At 36.1% G+C, this 21,997-nt stretch overlaps 1 protein-coding gene across 4 annotated transcripts in view; it reads left to right on the forward strand.

Annotated features, from left to right (window-relative positions):
- Slc44a1 (solute carrier family 44 member 1) overlaps positions 1 to 21,997 on the forward strand; it is a 180,961-nt gene that overhangs the window by 90,213 nt on the left and 68,751 nt on the right. For all 4 annotated transcript variants that reach the window (XR_011369470.1, XM_070011100.1, XM_070011099.1 and 1 more), the window contains exons 5-8: positions 6,635 to 6,728; positions 15,567 to 15,736; positions 18,078 to 18,167; positions 21,751 to 21,890. Coding sequence is in view for 3 of the 4 variants with exons in the window: in XM_070011100.1 (XP_069867201.1) it covers positions 6,635 to 6,728; positions 15,567 to 15,736; positions 18,078 to 18,167; positions 21,751 to 21,890 (494 nt within the window). In the remaining variant the exon portion in view is untranslated. The remainder of the gene's footprint in view (positions 1 to 6,634; positions 6,729 to 15,566; positions 15,737 to 18,077; positions 18,168 to 21,750; positions 21,891 to 21,997) is intronic.

Here is a 21,997-nt window from a genome sequence, read left to right on the forward strand (position 1 = left end):
CCATTCATTCACATGAACTTTCATTATCTTTAGAAATTATTTAAAGTTTTATAGGGGGAAACTCTTTGGTTCTATAGCAGTGTTTATATGAACTATATTTATTAGGGAAATAAAAGATTCCCTGGAATCTTTGTTTTTTAGATAGAAAAGGGAAGGGTTTTTTCTTGGATACTTAAAAGAGTTTGTGGAGAGTCCTTGACAAATATATCTGACTAGAATAGAGAGTTCGGAGGAAGTACGTGGAAATTAGATTAACTTGTAAACATGCTGTCTTACAAAGAGCTTTGAAGGCAGGCAGGAGAATTTAGATGAACAAAAAAGCATACATTCTAATATGTGAATCAGGTGGTAGGTATACAAAGGTTCATTTTATTTTTATAGTTCATAATGCACATGACATGAAAATCATAAGGCTAACAAAGAAGGCAATTTTAAAATGACATTCAAAAAATTAGTTTCCAAATATACAGACTGAGTACCAAACTTCTTGTCCATTCTTTATCATCTTTTTGCAGTCTTGTATGAATATTCTGGGGGCAGGCATCTACTCTGTTCATCTCTGAATATCTGTACCCTAACGTAGGAACTCAGTACTAAACATCCAACGATGGGTTTGATTTCTCTATCTCTATTGCCGCTTAATAATTTCTCATTCTCTCCTCACACTTTAACCTCAGTTCTGTATCCATGTGAGTTTCCACAGGCAGGTAAACAGTTTAGCTTCAATCTCACTAGAACTGCTGTGAAATCAGTTCTTTTATTAATCTCTAAATAATTCATCTGGTTCATTTATCTCTCTCATACAGCTTCTCCCAGTGATCAATCATACATTTTCTTCTCCCAAGCCCTCCTGTGCATTCTCTTCCCTAACCTTATGTCCTACAGAGAAAATTGAATTGATCCAGTATGAGCATCTGTAAGAGTTCTTATTTTTAGCAGGACATGAATTCCATCCTCCTCCTGCCATCTTTCTCTGTTTCTTTGAACAGATTTTTTTCCTGCTCTATTGTCATTATTTTTGAAAACACAAGAAATGCATTCAATGTAGGGAGGGGGAGAATGATTCCAACTTCTTCTGAAGCTAATGCTAGCGTTAGATGGCATTTCTATCTCAATCCAAACTCACCATGGCAGGTGGCAAAGGAAGGGAAGACTGCCTGCTCAGACAGTTCTCCTTTCTCTTCCCAGGAACTAAAACCATCATGCTATTTCATTCTACTCCCCAGGGTTGAGCATGGTCATCTGAATATTAACAGGTAACATAAGCCCAGGGTTTGACTTCGGCATACCTTTCCTTGATGCCTACTCAGTGTCAGATGTTTTGCATATCATTTTGTTATCTGAATTCTATCCTGCAGTTTTTAAATGTGCCTCACGTGTGCATTACAGGCTAGGTAAATGTCCTCAGCTGGGGCTGATATTTCACATCATTTTTATTCCTTTCCATGACTCTTACAAAATTACTCTATTATACATGTATATTCTTTTGTCTTCCCTAATATGATAATGAACTGTGGCAGAAATCTCACTTGCATCCCATTTATGCCATATGAAAAAGCATTGCCATTTAAAAGCATTTCTTTAGTCACTATATTCTACATAATTCTGAGAGGTTGATGATCTACGGTTTGGATCATTGCCACATCATGAGTGAAGCTGTACAGCTTGTGCTTTCTTAATGATTATTGTTTTGCCATTTAAAGTTTTGACAAATTATGTGATCCTTGCAGATAAAAAAAAGTACTACTCACGAATACTAATTTGTCTTTTGATTATCATTATCTAGTTGTTAGGTTAAGAGTCAATATCAATAGATGATCAGTATATTCCCAATTCAGTCACTAACTCTGTAACTTAAACCAAAAACTTAGTCTGGATTTTGTCCTGTCACAATCAATCGAAAGGTTGGACTTTATAACATTTATAAATAAACAAAATGATCAACTCTAGCAACTGATTTTATTGTGCTCAAGTTAGAGACCAAGGATGCTTGGTTTAAAAAGGAAAAAATGCTCACATTTGCTAATACAACTTAAAGTAATCATTGAATAAATAATTAGTGCACATTGAGTATGTACCATAGATACAAAGTACAGTCTCCCCCTTTATGAAGCTTGCAGTAGTCAGATTTCTCCGTGTTGATTACCTAGTGCAAATCTCACATATAGTTCAAGTTAATTCACTTAATAAAATTTAATCATGTGCCTAATATATGCTACTGATGTTTGATAGGTGATGTCACATACCCCTGGTGGCTAATTTTTTTCAATAGGTACTTTTAGGAAATTGCAAATACAACCATACTTTTCATATGTTGCTAGAAATTCAGATGGGAAAAATGTCTTTCTTTCTTCCAGCACATAAATATACAGCAGTTTCCTAGCCAGAGAAAAAAATTAAAGTCATTATACTACACAAGGAAGTAGAACTGGTTTTTCATGGAGAAAACTGTTTTGCTTTGAGACATTTTTTTTCTGCTCATTGCAGGTTTCTAAAATTATATTTTGAGGTGTCTATTTTCACTTAATTTTAGTGTATCATACAAATATTATTTGATGGTAAATTAATACAATTTTAAGGCAAAAAAGAGAATAGCTTTCAATCTATCAACTCTTTTGTATCTTTAAGTTATTTTGTGTTTTGGTCCATTGATATCCAACTATGTTTATAAGCAAGCTTTTGCTTGCCTAAGAGTATTTGTCAATATCTCAAGACCTTTTGATTGCCATCCCCAGGTTTAGGGAGAAACTCCTGGAACCTAGAAGGTAGAGACAAAGGATGCTTCTAGACTGCTCAGCAATGAGCAGTACAGCCCTGTGTAACCAAGGATGTCATGTGATACAAGGTTGACAAATACTCTTTTAAATAGTGTGTTTCATTATTCGTGAGAAGTAGATGAATATGGTATAACCTTATTGTATAACATGTTAATACTAAACTATCAGAGATTAACAACTGGTCTTTTATTCAACAGGAAGCTTCTGGGTGCACCTATGTACTAGAGGGGACTCAGGATAGCATACGAACTGGGTTCTCAGAGCACACCAAGAGAGATGATAGATTAAATAAAGATACAAAAAAATGCTGTTTTATAACAGAGCCAAATGTCAAATAGTTTTATGCTTTTTGATGTTGTTGTATGCTTTTGCTTGAAATATTCTGTTCTATTGTTTTCTTTTTGTCAGTCCTAGCAAGCTTGAACTCAACACCTAGACATTGTTCCTTAGCTTTGTTGCTCAAGGCTAGCACTGTACCACACCATCTGAGCCACATTTTGCTGGTTAACTGGAAATAAGAATCTCACAGACCTTCCTGTTTGGGCTGGCTTGAACCATGTAGAACATGTGCTTTATCAGTAATTTTTGTATGGAAGCTCACTATTTCTTAAATATACTCTTAAGTACAGTGGCTTAAAGTAAAAAATTCTATTTGTAAATAGGCCAGTGATTTCCCTGCAAGACCTCAGAAACCTGACTTAATTTTTTTTCAGTGTATAACTTTTGGAGGGTAGTGATGGAATGAACCTCTTAGGGGAGTTGATATAACTGATATTGAGTTAAAGAATAAATAATTAAATATTATAAGACATTTGAAAAATTGAGTAGTTAAACATTCTGGGTGCTGTAGCAACCATTTACTGTGATAAATGTTTGTATACCCAACTTAGGTTCCTAAGATTGCTCATTTTGATAGCCTTTGAATAACATTGGCTGAATTGCTTGGACTGCCTCTGATGTACTTTAGATAAGCTTTTGGTTTGGGTTTTTGACTTTTTATTACTCAAATATATTTTTTTACCTGCTTTCATGTTTGAATGAAAACTGAAAGTTTTACTCTTTTTTATGTCCAAACATCTTATGCTCAGTATTGTTTATTCTAACACCAATAAAATGCTAATTTTAAAATGTCCACTGAAAATACATTCACTAATAAATATGAAAAAACAACAATAAAAAAATTGCCATTGCAGTGTTAGTGTTTTTTATTGAGCCTCTTCTGCCCATCAGTTTTTTGAGCAGAAAGTATTGTATATGTAAAGTTTCTTAGGATTGTTGCTACTAATGCATTGTGGAGATCTTTTCCCTTTAATCTATTTAGTACAGGATCTATTTAGTACTGGCCTGTGTCCCAGAAGACCATCAGAGATAAGGCTATTATCCCTCCATTGAGTATTACCCTGGGAAAGTATACAATTGCACCCTGTTGTACCTGCTGACCTCCTTTCTTTAAATAAAGGAAGGGCTAGGCTGGAGATTGTGTTCACTGAATTCAGATGAAGTCATGTGTTGAGCCACACTTACACAAAGTGCTTTAGTTAGTGTTTTTTGTGCAAATTGATTCCAGCTTGGACACTGAAGGAAATCCAATGACAATTCAGATCAAGAAGTTGACAGTCACGTTGGCCGCTCTGCTGTTATTGGCACAGTTGCTTTACTTTTCCATCTGCAATCCTAAAATAAGTTTTCCAGCTGTTTTAGAATTTCTTTCAAATATGTGCTTGTTGTTGCTGTTAGGTTCTGTCAAAAATTACTATAAATAGAACTTAGTGACATCATTTTCAAGCATGAGAGATAATACTTTTAGAAGAGAGAAATACTATTCATGCTTACGTTTCTTTCTGGTTTTGTTTTGTTTTGTTGTTTTGTTTTCCTGTGCTGGGGATCAACCCCAGAGCCTCAAGCCTACTAGGCAAGTGCTGTGCCACTTAGCCACATCCCCAGCCCACATGCTTAATTTTTAAAGCATTTCACTCAAATGGAAAAGAGCAGTCAAAAATAATTTTAAAATTACTCTCCTATTGAATTTATCAAAAGCTGCGAAAGCTTGGAGAAAGCTACCATGAAACTTTCCAGTATGTCTTTAGAAATCTTTTGCCTTGTTGTCACTTTAAGTATCATTGTTTAAAATATGTGCTTTCTATATTTATGTAAATATGTTATTATGGCCCTCATTATTTAAACACCCACAAGTGGTTTGCTAGTTTCAGAGAATATTGTTGAATTAAATGGTTGTTTATGGCTTTCCAAAAATTAGTTGGATCGATCAAGCAAGATACAAATGAAATAAATTCACTGCTAATTTTATTGTCCTGTAGTCACCTCCCTTTCTTTCTGATGATCACGTGACTTTCCCACACTTAATTCAGTGTCATGGTCTATCACTGTAGCCACCTGTTGTGTTCTTGGAGGTACACTGTAAAAGTCTGTTATCAATATAAAAAATGCAAAGCTATTCTGTTTGTATGTGATACTAAAATATTTGTCCAGTTTAGAAATCTGGAAGTAATTTCAGCTAAATGTATAAACAGTTCATGTGATAGTGCATTAGATGACTCTACAAAATGAGAGCCGAGTCTAGTTCTCCTCACTTTTACTGAGTAGCTATGAACAGGTCTGCAACATAATATACACTAGACTGTGTCTATTTGAATTTTCTTTTTTTTTTTTTTTTTTTTTTTGTCGGTCGTGGGGCTTGAACTCTGGGCCTGGGCGTTGTCCCTCAGCTCTTCAGCTCAAGGCGAGCGCTCTACCACTTGAGCTACAGCGCCACTTCCGGTTTTCTGGTGGTTTATTGGAGATAGGAGTCTCACGGTCTTTCTTGCCCGGGCTGGCTTTGAACCGCGATCCTCAGATCTCAGCCTCCTGAGTAGCTAGGATTACAGGCGTGAGCCACCAGCGCCCGGCTATTTGAATTTTCAATGTTACTTAAATCTGTATAGCCATATAATCAGAAAAATAGACCAATCTAAGGCTGAATTTATTGTTGCTATTTTTGTTTTCTTTTTGTCTTGTTCATTCATTTATCTGTCTTTGAGAGAGTAAGGGGAGCACAAAAATGGTGGGATAGAGGGTGAACAAACGCAGCAATGGTACTCACTAGACATTTTGTTGAAAATGAACTCTACAACTTCTAGGAAGGGATGGAAAGGAAAATTGAGCAAAAGCTAGGGAAGGGATGGCATTGTTCAGAAAGAAATGTACTGTTTATCTGATTTATGTAACTAACCCCTCTATACATCACCTTTATGATAACAATAAAAATGCATGAAAGGAAAAATAAAGTATCTTCCTATTTTAAAAAAAAAAACTTTGAAAAGTGAGGATCAGTTTTATCAATATTTTTAGTTGGTTTGTAGTTGAGTGTTCCTTGTTTTCAAATAAGAAGTAATATATTATGTGAATGTATGTGCTGTAATATTTAGTAATGGAAAGTGCAGGGATGAGAGAATATACAGTGGACCATTGGCTTTGTAGTCAGAGACATGGAGCCAAATCCCAGCTCAGCTTCCTAGGTCTCTGTTCTCAGACAGGTTGTTTACCTTAACTCTTAGCTTCCATTTCCTCCTGCAATATAGATGTAATAATGCCTGCCTTATGAAAGTATAGTAAGTGATTTACACATCCATGCCTTTTTGCATGGAACTCGACATATGGCAGATACTCAATAAAAATCATTCTGGTACTTTATTGTAATGAACATTATCAATAAAATATGTGTACATAAAATTCAGATTCTTATGAGTTCTATAATGCTTGCAAGGTGAATATGTTAGCCTGAACATCTAAAACTGAAGAGAACTGCTAAGAGACTGCTCTCTCTTCTACCTGCTAACATTTAACTTTCCTTTTAACAGGCTCAGCACTATGTAGCTACAACCTGAAGCCTTCTGAGTATACTACATCTTCAAAATCTTCTGTTCTTTGCCCCAAACTACCAGTTCCAGCGAGGTAAATTTTATTGCAAAGTTGTTGACTTGTGACTTTTGTTCATGTAGGCAAATATTATACTGTACGTGTTATTTTGAGAAAATAGTCACTTGATGAATGCTGTTGCCCAAATCCAATACTTCTGCTTTACATTTAAAGTAGGAATGGACATAAAGTGCTTTTTAATCTTTTTAAAAATGCATGTGCAAACAACTTTTTCTTATTCAGATAGTTTAAATTTCGTCTAAGAGCTTTTCCATCCCTTAGTTTGCAAGTACACAATAGTGCTGAACCATTGTCAAATCTGCAACAAACTTAGCCTGAGATATCCCTTAGTTTTTCTGCTCAAGGCTAGCACTCTACCACTTGAGCCACAGCTCCACTTCCCACTTTTTGGTGGTTCATTGGAGATAAGAGTGTTCTGCCTGAGCTGGCTTCAAATTGCTATATCTTCAGATCTAATTCAGCCTCCTGAGTAGCTAGAATTACAGGTATGAGCCACTGGCACTCATCCCTAAAGCTCTTTTGATGTTGATCTAAGTAGTTCTTACTGAGATTATGTTTTACATTTTACTCTGTAAACTTAAAAAGTATGGCAAATATTATTCTCTGTAGATTGTTTGAAGTTATTTCTTTAGGTATATTCTCTATTTTAAGCTGCATGCCATATCTAAAGTCTTATTCAGTAAATATTTATTAAGTATTGACTGCATGTAATAGATAGAAAGATGAAGCAAGAAATATTTTTGGAAGGCTATCACAGTAGTAATAAAGTTAACTTTACAATTATAAATAGATTTTTAAAAATATGAATCCCTAGTATTTTAGACTATATCCTAAGAATTGCATATATGTGTATATATATGCATGTATTTATACATGTGTATACACACATATGACCTTTGGAGCTTGCTTAATCTTAAGTGCTGTAGTATGTATTGCTGACTATAACATGAGAACACTTCTGGAAAGCTGAGCCTCAGCTAGTTTTATTGTATCTCAATATATTATAGTGAATTACTAGGTAAAAATTTTTGAGATTTGAAAACATGAAAGTAGATCATGTCTACTTTTTTTTAGGAGTACTTATGGCTATAGCTTGTGCTTTATTAACTTGGAACTGGAGATTTTCTTTGAGAAAGGCAGAAAAGGATATATCAGTTAAATTGATTTCCAGCTCTTTGGATCTTGTCAAGTCCTTTCTGGAAGTCAAATTTAAAGTCTATAGACATAAAAGAATGATTTTAAAAGATACTCAGTAAGAAGGACCCAAAAATAGACCTAAAAATTATGGCCTTATACCACCAGTTATGGAGGAGTCTACATTCATGAGTATGAAGAACTTCAGGGAGGCTACAACAATAAAGCAAAGGAGGTCCTTCCTTTGAATATAGTCATTGGAGAAAATATATTGTTAGAAAAGCATGAAAAAGGTAGGTGCTAATTGCTCACATTGGCAATCATGCCTACTTGGGAAGTAGAGATTGGGAAGATTGTGGTTTGAGTTTGGCCTAGGTATAAAGTTCATAAAACCCCATCACAGCAATAGGTTGATGTCTGTTACCAGAGCTATAACAGGAAGTGTAAATTTGGAGAATTTCCATCGAAGTTGGCCTAGGCAAAAAGTGAGACCCTGTCTCAAAAAAGATTAGAAGCAATGTTCAAGTGGTAGAGCACCTGCCTAGCAAGCATGAAGGCCTGAGTTCAAATCCCAGTACTGCAAAAACTAACAAGAACAAGCAAAACTGTATATGCTTATCTACCAAACAAAGTTTGTTTTAGATATATACTTCAAATGTACAGTTATTCTTTCAAAAGCTAAAAATATATTATGAAAGAATAAATTAAAAAGCCGGATGTGAGGATAAGGTTGCTCTATTCCTGTATTATTGTGGGTGGTAATATTGGTGATGAAAGATTGGTTTTCTTCAGAATGCGTCTTGACTACCTGTATATCACATATGTGTACTCACCATACACATACATATACACCCTCACCCTGCATCCTCCTCATTAAAAGACAAAGCATAGGATTAGGGTCCTAAGTTTTAATGATGAACAGACATCGCTTCTGACAAAGTCATCTTCTACTCACTAAAATAAAATGCTGAATTTTTCCAAATCCATTCTTGTGTTTAAGCAGTACCTACAGGTTCTTATGTTTTACCTTTTTTAGAACCTCCCAGTCTAAATATTTTACCATTTTTGTCTGAACTAAACCTATTGGAAAGAGGAGAAACAGTTAATGGAAGGAAGACCAATTCATATTTGGTAAAGAACAAAATGAGTAGTATTTGGAAAACAAAGTTAAAAGATAAGAGAACAAAATTTGCCTAAAAAATTGTAATAATAATAATATTAAAAACTTGACACTGCCCATTCCACATATAATTTTGGGTACTAGCTTCCCAAAGATGAGGCCCTTGTCCTGAAACTGTCTGTCTGTCTGTCTGTCTGTCTGTCTGTCTGTCTGTCTGTCTGTCTGTCTATCTATCTATCTATCTATCTATCTATCTATCTATCATCTATTTGTCTATCTACCTACCTAGCTAGCTATTTACAGTATTGAGGTTTGAACTTCGGCTTTTGCAAGTGGTCTATCACTTGATCTATCCTCCCCCCCTCCCCCTCCCCCTGCCCAGCCCTGGTTGCTTTCTTTCTTTCTAGATAGGATTTCCTAATTTCTTCCTCTGGGCTAATCTTGAACTGTGACTCTCTTGTCTCCGCTTCCAGAGTAGCTGGGATTATTGATGGAGGCAAGGGTACCCCATATCTGGCCCTTGCTAAACATTTTTTTTAATACCAAAAAAGTTCAGCATTAGGCCAAAATGATGCAGCCTTGTGCTCTTCAACATCTTTTTCACCTTCTTTCCCCCATGAAGCATCTTAATAGGACAGAGGAATATGAGCATGTACTTTGAATCTAGAAATCATCATGTGTAAAACAATGGGTTGTTCATACTTACAGGTTTGTTTCAAGACTTAAGAAGATAATATATGTTAAATATCCATTATTATTCTTGCTACTCAGGAGGTACATATTTCTCAACTTCTAGAATCTTTCCCTTTGATCCAACCTTCCTGTTTACCCAGAGACCTGCAGCTGAAACCATTGCCTATTAGAGAAGCAATTAAATTAACTTACAGTAAAACATGAATGATACGTAATAGCCAAATGCTGACTATTCCTAAGAGCATTTAAAAGCAAATCTACAGAAAGGGAATACTGTATCCATATTCAGAACTGTTTTTTAGTGAAAGGTCCAGCATGGTAGCAAAATATAGAGTATCTAACCTGAGTACTATAGCTAGAGAATCTGTTTCTAACATAAAAATGGGTTACAGAAATTCAGTTTATCATTTATCTGGAGTCCCGTGGGTGCTAGCAGATTTGCTAGGTGCTAGGAAATAAGTAGAGGAATCAAGGGTAAGTTAACACAAATAATATTCTGTATGCTAGCCAACACAGTAAGGCTCTTACATTATATATATTGCCCCTAATTCAAGGATGAGGAGATGGGAGATGAGAAGGGATAAGTTATCCAAGGCCACACAACTAATTGTTGTGCAAATGAATATGAATCCAGGATCTTGTCAGCTCTGTATCACAGTTAGGGTTGGAGGCTGGGGGGAGGCAGAAACTTGAGGTCAGCCTCAGGAAAAAGTTTGTGAGACTTAGTTTCAACCAAGGACTGGATGCAGTAGCATGTTCCTGTTATTCCAGCCAGGGGGAAACACAATGGTTGAGTGTGGCATAACGTGCTCTCCCCAGTGATGAGAGAAAACGTAAGTAGGATCGAAACACAGGCCAGCATAGGCACAAAACAAACCCCTACATTACTAGTGTTAAGAAGGGGCTGGAGGCATGGCTTAAGTAGTAGAGCACCTGCCTAGTGAGTCAAGGCCCCAAATTCAATCTCTAATACTTAAAAATTAAAGAAGAGTAAAAAATAATTGCAGTGTATGGAACAACTCTAGCTTTCCATTAGTCTTTGGTCTTCTGAACTTATTTATTCCTGATTTTCATATGCTGCAGAGATGTTGCTGTAAACCATTATTGATTCCCTGCCTCCACTCCCCCCCCCCCCATCTCTTTTTGCCAGTCTTGGGGCTTGAACTCTGGGCCTGGGTGCTGTCCCTGAGCTCCTTTTGCTCAAGGCAAGCACTCTACCACTTGAGCCACAACACTACTTCTGGCTTTTTCTTTTTTTAAAATTGTAGATAAGAGACTTTCATGCCTGAATTGGCATCAAACTGCTCTCTTCAGATCTCAGCCTCCTGAGTAGCTAAGATTCCAGGCATGAGCCACTGGCGCCCAGCTGATATTCTTTCTTAATTAATTCTTTTAATCAGAGATCATTAGTAGTTGTTTCTTCTTAACTTTAGGTCCTTAAGCAATTGTATGAGACATAGACCTTAGATCCTAAAATAATTATATGAGACAGAGAAGGCAGAAGCCTTCTCTTGTGAAGGCTTATGGACAAAGGATATTAGGCATTGTTTGTCATTATACTGTAGGGAGCTCTTTCACAATAATAATCTGGACTTAAAGGCAAATGGGCAATACATTTGCCAGGGTAGCATACAATTTGCCAATGAGTGACTAATTTTATTTTAATCTTTAAAAGTCTCATTATGAATTCATTTTGTCCTCATTGGCTAATGTTTCAATAATGTGAAACAGGATTAGCTCCTAATGAAACCATATTGACTAATTCAGGCTTCACTATTGTGTGGGCTTTGAAAGGTAGAAAAGCTCACTGTAAACAGAATATTTTATGCTGTCTTCATAATTAAGAAGCACAGACTGTGTCATTAAGATTAGATGCTTAAAGTAGAAATGATCTCATATACTAGTTCTCCTATGTTCACAGAGCTATATGGAATTAGCAAATTAATCTTAAATTCATTACATCAAAATGAGATTTAAATGGTGAAATGTACAAGCCATTTCATTGCCATGATTTGTGTGTGTGTGTGTGTGTGTGTGTGTGTGTGTGTGTGTGTGTGTGTGTGTGTGCGCACGCGCCCGCGCGCGCGTGTGTATAAGAAAATACGTTGAAGGACTGGGAAATGTAGCCCCATGTCAGAGTTCTGTGCTCAGATTGACTGGCCCTCAGTTCCAATTGCCAACAGCCCCTAAAATAGTAATAAATAAAAGATAATTCAGGAAAAAAAAAAAAACCATGTGAGACATAGTTTATAAACAAGGGAATGTAGCACTCTTCACTTCAAAGCTAAGTATTTCATTTCATTTCTGAATATGCTCAATATTGTCTCTTATTTGCCTTCTATTTCTGTTATTTTTATAACCAAGAGCAGAATTTGTCTATCAGTTGAACAGTACAGTTGATTGGCTTGTGCTAACTTTATACCTTTTAATGTAGCACTGTCTTTAAAGGAAAAAAAAACGGACATAGTTTGAATTGTAAAGTAAGAAGGTGGTTCTTTGAAGAACATTTATGAAACTGTGCTTCCCATTTGCCCAAGTGTGTCTTAGACAGTATAAACAATGACTTGAAAGAATAAATTCTAAGCAGATATTACCCAGTCATTTCTTCTAAATAGAAATGAAGCATTAGAAATTAATGGAAATGCAATCCTTTCTTTCAAATCAACTTGGAAGAGGAAAACACTGAAAATGCTTGTTTTCATGTTCCTTTGTGATTTGAAGTCACTGGCTTTTTGGTGAGCTCTTGGAGGATGGTGGGTGATAGTAAGTCTGAAGAGACTTACCCAGACTCACCCAGCACCATTCTTATCCTTGAAGCTAACAGGTGGAAAAACAGAGCTAGACAGTGGACAGGCAGCTATACAGTATTAGGAGAATTTGGGGCCCTTTATCAATATCTGCTAGAAAAGGCAGTGAGTGAACAGGGCCAAGAAAATAACCTAAGTTCAAGATTTCAGTATTGACCTTGCCCTCTTTGCAAGAAAAAGTGTTCTGTAATTTAACACCCTCTTATATCATTTAGGGATAAAGTTTTTGGTCACCCTTTTATATCATTTAGGGATACAACTTTTGGTCATATAAATAAGAAAAAAGAAAACAGTTCCCTTAAGGTGGAATTTCATTTTCAAGGCAAATAAGGCAAGTGAGGTTAGCAGAGAGTATGTCAGAGACAATAGGGTAAAGTGTAGAGAGGATGAAGATGTAGATATATACATAGTTATGGACCCACAAAGATTTTAGTTTTGAAGATAGCCAGGCTTCACTTAAAAGTGTTCTGCAGAGCCAGACATAGTGTTGCACACCTGCAATTTCAACTACTGCAGAGGCAGAGATCAGCATAATTGTGGTTTGAGGCAAGCCCAGTCCCCAAAAAAATGTCAGCGAGTCTCCATTTCAACTGAAAAACTGGGAATAAAATTTCATAACTTAATGAAAATTCTAGCTGCATGGAACATAAGGAGGAGGATTATAGTCTAAAGTTCCCCCTGGGTAAAAAATACAAAAGCCTATCCAGAAATAAAGCAAAAACAAACAACAACAAAACTAAAAGCAAGAAAGAATTAAGCTCATAGCTCAATCAAGCATGAGGCAAGCCATGAATTCAGGACTACAGTATCAACCACTCACACCACACCAAAAACAAAAGCTAACATCCTTTTACATCATTAGTGATGCAACTTTTAATAAAAAATTACTTTTATGCCTATAATTATGAGTAATTCAAGAACCACTCATAATGCCCTCCCTCCCTGTGGTTTTTAATTAAAATGCCAGATCTTTGGCATTAGCTTTCACTAACACATTTTGATGATAAACATAAATGCCCAGCCAGGAATCATTTTTAATGAATATTCACATCATATTGCTACAGCATCATTTTTGGATACATTTTACTGAAGCATCACTAAGGTAAGCCATTATTTTGTATTATGAAGTACAGCAGCACAGAAGAGATTGTTTATTTTTGTTACCATTGCTACTTATTTACTAACATTTAATGGATAGTCAATACATAGTTCACTGTTCTTATTTGAAAAATATAGTTGAAGAAGGCAACCAAGACAGCAGTTTTGCTTCAAGTCATACAGAGTTGTTTTGCTGAGATTTAGACACCTTGGAATTTGGTGACCAGTCACTAATCTTTTCTACTAACTGGACCTAAATAAAATATCAGTCAAAAATAAGGACACACTAAGATCATTCCAGAGACATATATTATGTTAGAACTGCTGCTCTTAATCCTGTGCACAACTCTGATGTTATGAGCACATGTTAAGATGGCCAGATTTTAACTTAATTCACCTACATGTACAATTACACATGGACCTACTTAGGAACTCGCCTAGAAGCATAGCAAATCACTCCTGAAGGCAACTTCTTCATGGTCCTGGGTTTAAAATTCTCTCATTGATTAGATGTGCATTCCTCTCAGAATTCTAAGTTAGAATTACAAATTACAAATCAACTTTTATATGACCACGCATACACAGTAATGTTCCTTCACAAATCAAAACTATAGTCCATGGAAGCCTGATGAGTTATGTTAAACAATTACATAGTAGTTATTTCCCCTCTTTTTTTGTGTGTGCCAGTCCTGGGATTTGAACTCAGGGCCTATGTACTATCCCTGAGCTTTATCAGCTCAAGGCTAGCACTCTATCACTTAAGCTACAGCCCCACTTCTAGTTTTTTGGGTGATTAATTGGAAAATAAGAGTCTCATAGACTTTCCTGTCTGTGCTGGCTTTGAACTGTAATCCTCATATCTCAGCCTCCTGTGTAGCTAGGATTACCAGCATGAGTGTCTGGCACCTAACTATTTTCCCTGTATTTATGAGCACTTATAACCTTGGATTATTAGTAGCATAAAAGAAAGGAAAATAGCCCAGAACAAGTCTGGGTTTGTTTTTTTTTTTAACATTTTTAATATTCTGTTGTTGTTGTTCCCATTCTTATATGTAATTTCTTTTTTCTTTTCTTTCTTTTTTTTTTTTTTTTTTTTTTGTGTGTGTGTGTGTGTGTGTGGTGCTGGGGATGGAACCCAGGACCTTATTATACATGCTAGACAAGCATTGTGCCTCTTAGCCACATCCCCAGCCATTTTTAATCAAAGATCTCCTCCTCCTCTTCCTCCTTCACCTTCTTTTCCTCCTGTTCCTCTTCTTCCTCATCATCACCATCATCATATTATAAATCATTTTCCCTGTGTATTACTACATTTTAAGCATTTCCATACATTAGTACTCATGGCCCATTGTCCTAAGTAACTGCACATGTCTGTATGTTACCATCTTGGCATGACGGTGTATATGGGAGGTATTAAGCTTGTACCTAAATAACCTTATTAATCTAAGGTTTTGTATGCTGATTTGTTAGAGGAAACATTCTATTCATAGTGGCACATTTCATGGAAAAGCATGCGTGTTTTTTACTTTAAACTTGCTTATGGCAAAAATTTGTTTTCAGTTCAAAGAAGTATATGTTCTTAAGCTTTGTCATCTGCTCTTTGCCTGCAGAAGTGCAGGCTGGGGTTTTGGTTGATTTCATTTCTGGTAGTTTTGTGTGTGTGTGTGTGTGTGTGTGTGCGTGTGCGTGTGTGTGTGTGTGTGTGTGTGTGTGTGTGTGTGTGTACATGTACATGTGTATTTCTTTTCAGAAGGGGAGGGTATAATGTCTTCTGTTGGAAAATGCACTCCACCCTCCCTGATAAAGCTTGTGGTAAGATTTGCATCACTGCCTAAAATAGTCATCTTCGTAGCATTAAACACACAGCTCTGAGCTCCCATAAAGACATCTGGAGGGTGGAGTGTATTGCAGCCATATTCACCTTTCATTTGTGTGTTTGATGTGGCATTTATATTAAGTAGGAGTAATTTTTTTTCTGATTTTTTTTTCTTGTGTCACCAGTGCACCTATTCCATTCTTCCATCGCTGTGCTCCTGTGAACATTTCCTGCTATGCCAAGTTTGCAGAGGCCCTGATCACCTTTGTCAGTGACAATAGTGTCTTACACAGGCTGATTAGTGGAGTAATGACCAGCAAAGAAATTATATTGGGACTTTGCTTGTTATCACTAGGTAATTGTTTTTTTCATTATTAGCTATTGCATAGTACTGCAGTAGAAGACTGTTCTTTTAGCCAACCGGGATACTTGTAAAATGTTTAATTTCCCATAGCTTACATATTTGTTTTAGATTATATATTGTTAAAATATGCACATAGAAGTATGTAAATACATCCAAAACCTATTTCCCTTCTTTTTTCTTTCATTGAGAAAACTAGTGTTTTCCCGAACTTGGGTTACTAAGTCAATTATTACCTTTAATATGCTAGCAGGAGTCTTCTTTCAATGAATCAACAACTCCTTGTTTTTTTAAGATACAATTCCAAAAGTTATATATAGTTATAAAAGAGACGTCATATTCTTTTATTTATTTTTATTTAAGAACATAGATTTCTGATACATTACTTTTAAATTTTGTAATTTCCTTTTTATTGCCATAGTTCATAATATCACTGTCTTGCTGGAAAAATAAGTAATCTCCACTTGTTAGCTATTGAATTTTCTGGTCAGTAAATAAATAATATGTAGAATCAAACAAACAAACCTTTTGAGATGAAAACTCCATGTTATTATTCTAGAATTATATGAAGGCATATTCAAATTTATAAATATTCTTAGTTGGGAGGAGAAAACTAATAAGAAATTAGTAACTTTTATTCTATAAGTAAATTTAGTAATAATTTCTGTTAACCAAAATTATAGTCATTGAGAATATACAAGCTGTATTTCCATCTTTCCTGTCATTAGAGAGTATTTTCTTTTTGCTTAGGTAGTACTTGACTCAATTGAAATAAAGCTGTCCATATGAAAATCTAAATCTGTGATATTTGAAGGGCTCCCATCTGTTTTTCGTTCCTGTACATTTATTCCAAAAGTGAGTACTTTAATAATATTCCTAGACACAGATCCTAACCACTTATTTGGCTTTGCAAATGGCCCAAGAAATTTGATTATTAGTCTTTTTATAAAAATTACTTGGTTTCTGAAATAGTTGGATGCTGTGGCTAAAATTAAAAATTAAACCTTCAAAATAGTGATAATTGCTGTATGCTGGTGGCTACTCAGGAGGCTGAGACCTGGAAGATGGTAGTTTAAAGCCAGCCTGGGCAGGGGGGGAAAAACATCTAAGAGGCTATCTTCAATTAACTATCAAAATGCTACTCTAGAGGCATGGCTCTGGTAGAGTGCCAGCTGAGAGCAAGAATGCCAAGTGAGCACAATGCCCTGAATTCAAGCTTCAGTACTGGCAAATAAAATAAAATGAGGTAGTAATACTGTGAATTCATTGGAATTTCATATTCTCATTAGAATGATTTTCGTTTGAGATTTAAGATTCTGGCATAGGGCCAAGTGTGGTGGGGTATAACTGCTATAGGAGAGATGAAGGCAGATCAGTATTCAAAGCTTGCTGGGCCAAAACCTCAAGACCCTATCTGAATAATATCTAAAAGCAGGATAGAAGCAGGTAGAGTGGTAGAGCACTTGCAAGTACTGCCTTCCCCACAAGAAAGAGAATGTAGCTTAAGCCAAAATATTTTTGTTCATTTGCTTGTGAAATGGACCTTTGGAGTCATTTTGTAGATTATGATGTCAAAAATATAATTCCAATGCAAAGGTAAAATCTCCTCTTTTTTGAGAATTTTATTCAATGACTCTAACATATTAGGACTAAGTTTGGAACTGGTAAATGGGTTGGTTAAGTAACTTAAACTAAGTGTTGCTTATTTTTGAGGAAAGACTTCAGTCAATAAGGAAATTGTTCAAGGGATTTTGGCTTCAGTGGCTTCAGGATATTATCCTGTAGTGCCAAAACTCCCTTGGAGTTCTTTAGCTTAAGAAAAAAAATGTCCAATAAAGATGAAATGCCATCTAGTTTATTGATTAACCATCAAAGAAGTTGATCTACAGATTACTCAAGATAGTGTAGCACTAATTAAACTGATCGCTGTGTACATGTGATGATTTTTCTTGTCACCAACATGACATGTCATTGTCTCTACTTTGTGTACTGGCATGCGTGTGTGTGTGTTTGCATGTCTGATGTCTTCCCTGTGGTGAATCCACAACAGTTTTGTCTGTTTTTCAATCTCCATGTGCATTTGCATGTCTTCTTTTCTGTACTGTAGGAGCCCACAGACTGATGCCTTTGGTTTCAAGATGCTGTTTAAGTGGTACAAGTGGCAAAATCCAACTGCAAGAGCAGTCACTTTTCTTTCCTAAGATGTAGTTTACAAGCTAGTTAATAGCCACAAAGTATTATTTTCCTGGGAAAAAGAACAATTGAAAGGATTGCTCATAATATTTTCCTGTTTTCAAATAAAATTCTACTTGTTCTCTATTTATCTTCCCTACAGTTCTATCCATGATTTTGATGGTGATAATCAGGTATATATCAAGAGTCCTTGTGTGGATCTTAACTATTCTGGTCATACTGGGTTCCCTTGGTAAGTCATTTGTTTATCTTATCCTATGTTACCCTGTCTTATCCTGTGTATATATCTGCCTCACTGAATTCCGTAACAAATAACAAATAGTTACACATAAAGAAGAGAAATTGAAATTTTATTTTTCAAATGCTGTTAACTTTTGCTTGAAGAGTGCTTTTTTTTTTTGGTCCGGTCGTGGAGCCTGAACTCTGGGCCTGGGTGCTGTCCCTCAGCTCTTCAGCTCAAGGCTAGCGCTCTACCACTTGAGCCATAGCGACACTTCTGGCTTTTTTCTTTTTGCTTATGTGGTGCTGAGGAATCGAACCCAGGGCCTCAGACATGCAAGGCAAGTGCTCTACCACTGAGCCACCTTCCCAGCCCCAAGAGTGCTTATTTTTGCCTTACGAATTTCATAGGTATATTTCCCCCTCCTCATTTCCACCTGGTTATTAGCAGGTGAAGTCTAGACCTTTTCCCCTTGCATGTGTAAATGAATATACATTATTTAGTTTAAATCTTAGTACTAATTTTTCTTCCTTTCATCTCTTAACTTCCTTCCCCTTACTCTGACTTTTCAGCCCTAGTTAGAGAAATCACAAGTTACATATTCAGGTTATTAAAGTTAAAATATTATTTTCAGAAGTGGAGGTGTAGCTCAAGTGGGAAAGTACCCCAGTCTTGAGCAAAAGAGCCAAACAAGAAGCACAGGAGCCTAGAGTTCAAGCCCCAGTACCAGCATGCAAACACACACGCACGTGCGTGCGCACACACACACACAATATATATATATAAGCACACACATACAAAACACATATAAACACACACATATGTACGTTTTCACATACGATATATTTTACTGTTTACCTTTTTCAACTCTATTTTTGGTTTGTTTTTTATTTCTGTATCTAGTATCATTTGTGTTCCAGTGGATTTTTTTCTATGGTCCATGTTCATTTTTTCAACTATAATTTTCTGAACTACCATTTCAGTATATTCACCATTTTTAGTTACATTCAGAAAGAGCTCTTTAGTTCATTTTCACCATTGTCACTTTCCCCACCATCAATTCTTTATCTGACTATGCCATGAGTATCTACATTTGTTATTTCACCTACAGTGTATATAGATTCACTTGTGGTTCTCAGCCATTTTATTATCTCAGTTTATAGCCTACTATGTAGCTGTGTTTAGATGGATAGTTTTTATAATAACTCTAGACTTGAATCACAGCTCTGCTGCTTACTACATATGACTTTTCACACATTACTTAACTTCCCTATATTTCATTTTTATCATTTGTAGAATTAATAATACTCATTTAATCATGTAGTGATTAAATTAGGTTGAACTGTAAAGGGATGATCACTGTTCTTAGCACAGATTCAGATGTTTAATACATGAACAGAGTACTTCTTAATGTCATCATCATCTCATTTTATTTTCCTTGAAATTTTATATTGTCCCATAATTTTGTAATTCAGCTTGTCAAGAACATATTTTCTTAGTGTGTAAGTAGTTTTCCAAACAATATTTCTGTAATTAAGATTCCAAAAAGGAAGAACTATTTCTCATAGACGAGGGTTGTTTTGATTTCATATATATATATTTTTTTTTGTTTGTTTGTTCTGTACAGAGGGGTTACAGTTACATGAGCAAGGTAATGAGTACATTTCCTGTTGAGCATTGTTACCCCCTCCTTTGTTTTTCCTCTACCATCCCTTCCCTCCTCACTTCCCCAGCTCCCCACACACACACACAAGTTATAAAGTTTGTTTTCAGCATAGTGTCTTGTACATCTCATTGTTACAATGAGTCAACCTGTATCCTTGTTTCAGCATTTTGTTATTTCATTTCCCCTCCCCAAATTAGAAAAATGTATATGCAAGATTCAGGGCACCAGAATCAAATACAGGGGTTATACCATGGGGGGAAGGACAGACAAAAGAAGCGGAAAAAAAATCACATAGTACATTAAAAATAACAGGGACAAAGATAAAATTTCTTGTGTCCATATCTTGGAGTTCATTTTGCTTCACATCATCTTATATGGTCATATGTACATAGGTTTTGACCTTTTCTGCTTGTCTGGTAAAATTATCCTAGACGTATACTTGTTATACAAATAAGGGAAACCATGGGACCTATGTTTCTTTGGGTCTGGCTTACTTCACTTAATATAATTTTTTCCAGGTCTTTCCATTTCCTAACAAATGGGACGGTGTCATTCTTTCTGATGGAGGCATAGAATTCACACACACACACACACACACACACACACACACACACACACACACACACACACACACACACACACACACACACACACACACACACACACACACACACACACACACACACACACACACACACACACACACACACACACACACACACACATTTTCTTAGTTTCTTTAATTCATCATCAGTGGAAGATAAGTTCATGCTTAGTATTTTCCAACAGATAGGATATGGACTTGACCTTTGACTTATTCATTCTTTACATGAATACATGGTAGTTCAGGTTGATGTACATAGATCTTAGCCCAAGTTTTTATCTTCGAGGCATTTATCTTATCCAGTTTACATTCTAAATCTATTCTGTATCTTTTTCCTTACTATAGGCTACAAAACTTTACAACGTGGTCTGGGCCACAGCTACACATTTCCTGCTTCCCTCATTGCTCACTGCTATAGCCACAAAAATGATCTCTGTTACCCACATACTAAGTGGGATCCCATCTCAGATGCCAACCCTTTGCCTGAACACTTTCCTGGGTAGTTTCACTAGATTTCTCTTACTATTTTTTCTCTGACATGAGGCCTCGCTGTCAAAGTTACATATAACTGGCTATACCTTCCAAAATTAAGCCATATGCTTCTTGCTGGATTTTTTTGTCCTTAGATTTAATATACAACATATTCCACCACCACCACCACTACCACCACCACCCTCACCCCATTACTACATGATTAGTGAGAATGGGAAATTGGGGGATTGGGAATTTCTTACTGGCTACCAATTCCTTTCAGAGGTATCTTTATTATTTATTTTTTTATTTTTATTTTTTGTGTCTGTCCTGGGTCCCAGGAACTATCCCTGAGTTCTTTTTTAAATTTTCTAGCTAGTACTCTAGCCATTGAGCTACAGTTCCAGCTTTTTGGGTAATTAAAGATAAGAGCTTCATGGGCTTTCCTGTCTCAGCTGGTTTCTAATTATGATTCTCAAATCTCAGCCTCCTAAGCAGTTAGGATTATAGGCATGAACCACCAGCACCTGGCATATCTGTTTTTCTTGGCTCTCTATCATCTTCAGAACCAATGATAATACATTTAAATATGTTACTGTCTTTTCCATGAAACACTTAACAAATCTTTCAGTATATCAAAGTAAGTGCTTCGGTAAAAGATGATGGAGAGTGGACTAGTTGGCATGCCCCTTACACTGCCCAAATAGTTAAATATCCATCCCTCACAGGGAAGTGGGCTGTTATAGTCTCAAGCCTCGTGGTGTAGGGTGAGTCTAGCAAATTGAGCATGTATGCTGCATACTTGTTTGTACAACTATTTGCAAAACTTAAACATTTATATTTTTTGTCTCCAGGTGGCACAGGTGTACTATGGTGGCTATATGCAAAGCAAAGGAGGTCACCCAAAGAAGCAATTATTCCTGAGCAGCTTCAGATAGCTGAAGACAATCTTCGAGCTCTTCTGATCTATGCCATTTCAGCTACAGTGTTCACTGTGAGTACAGCTCAGATGTCTTTTGGTTCTGTTTTTCTTTGCAGAAGATTATTGATGGACTGAAACTCACCTGTAGCTTTGCATTCCAATCTTGATTTCCACTAGAT

Source organism: Dipodomys merriami, unplaced genomic scaffold (genome assembly GCF_024711535.1).
Source record: "Dipodomys merriami isolate MVZ:Mamm:240054 unplaced genomic scaffold, mDipMer1.0.p SCAF_11, whole genome shotgun sequence".
NCBI lineage: Eukaryota > Metazoa > Chordata > Mammalia > Rodentia > Heteromyidae > Dipodomys > Dipodomys merriami.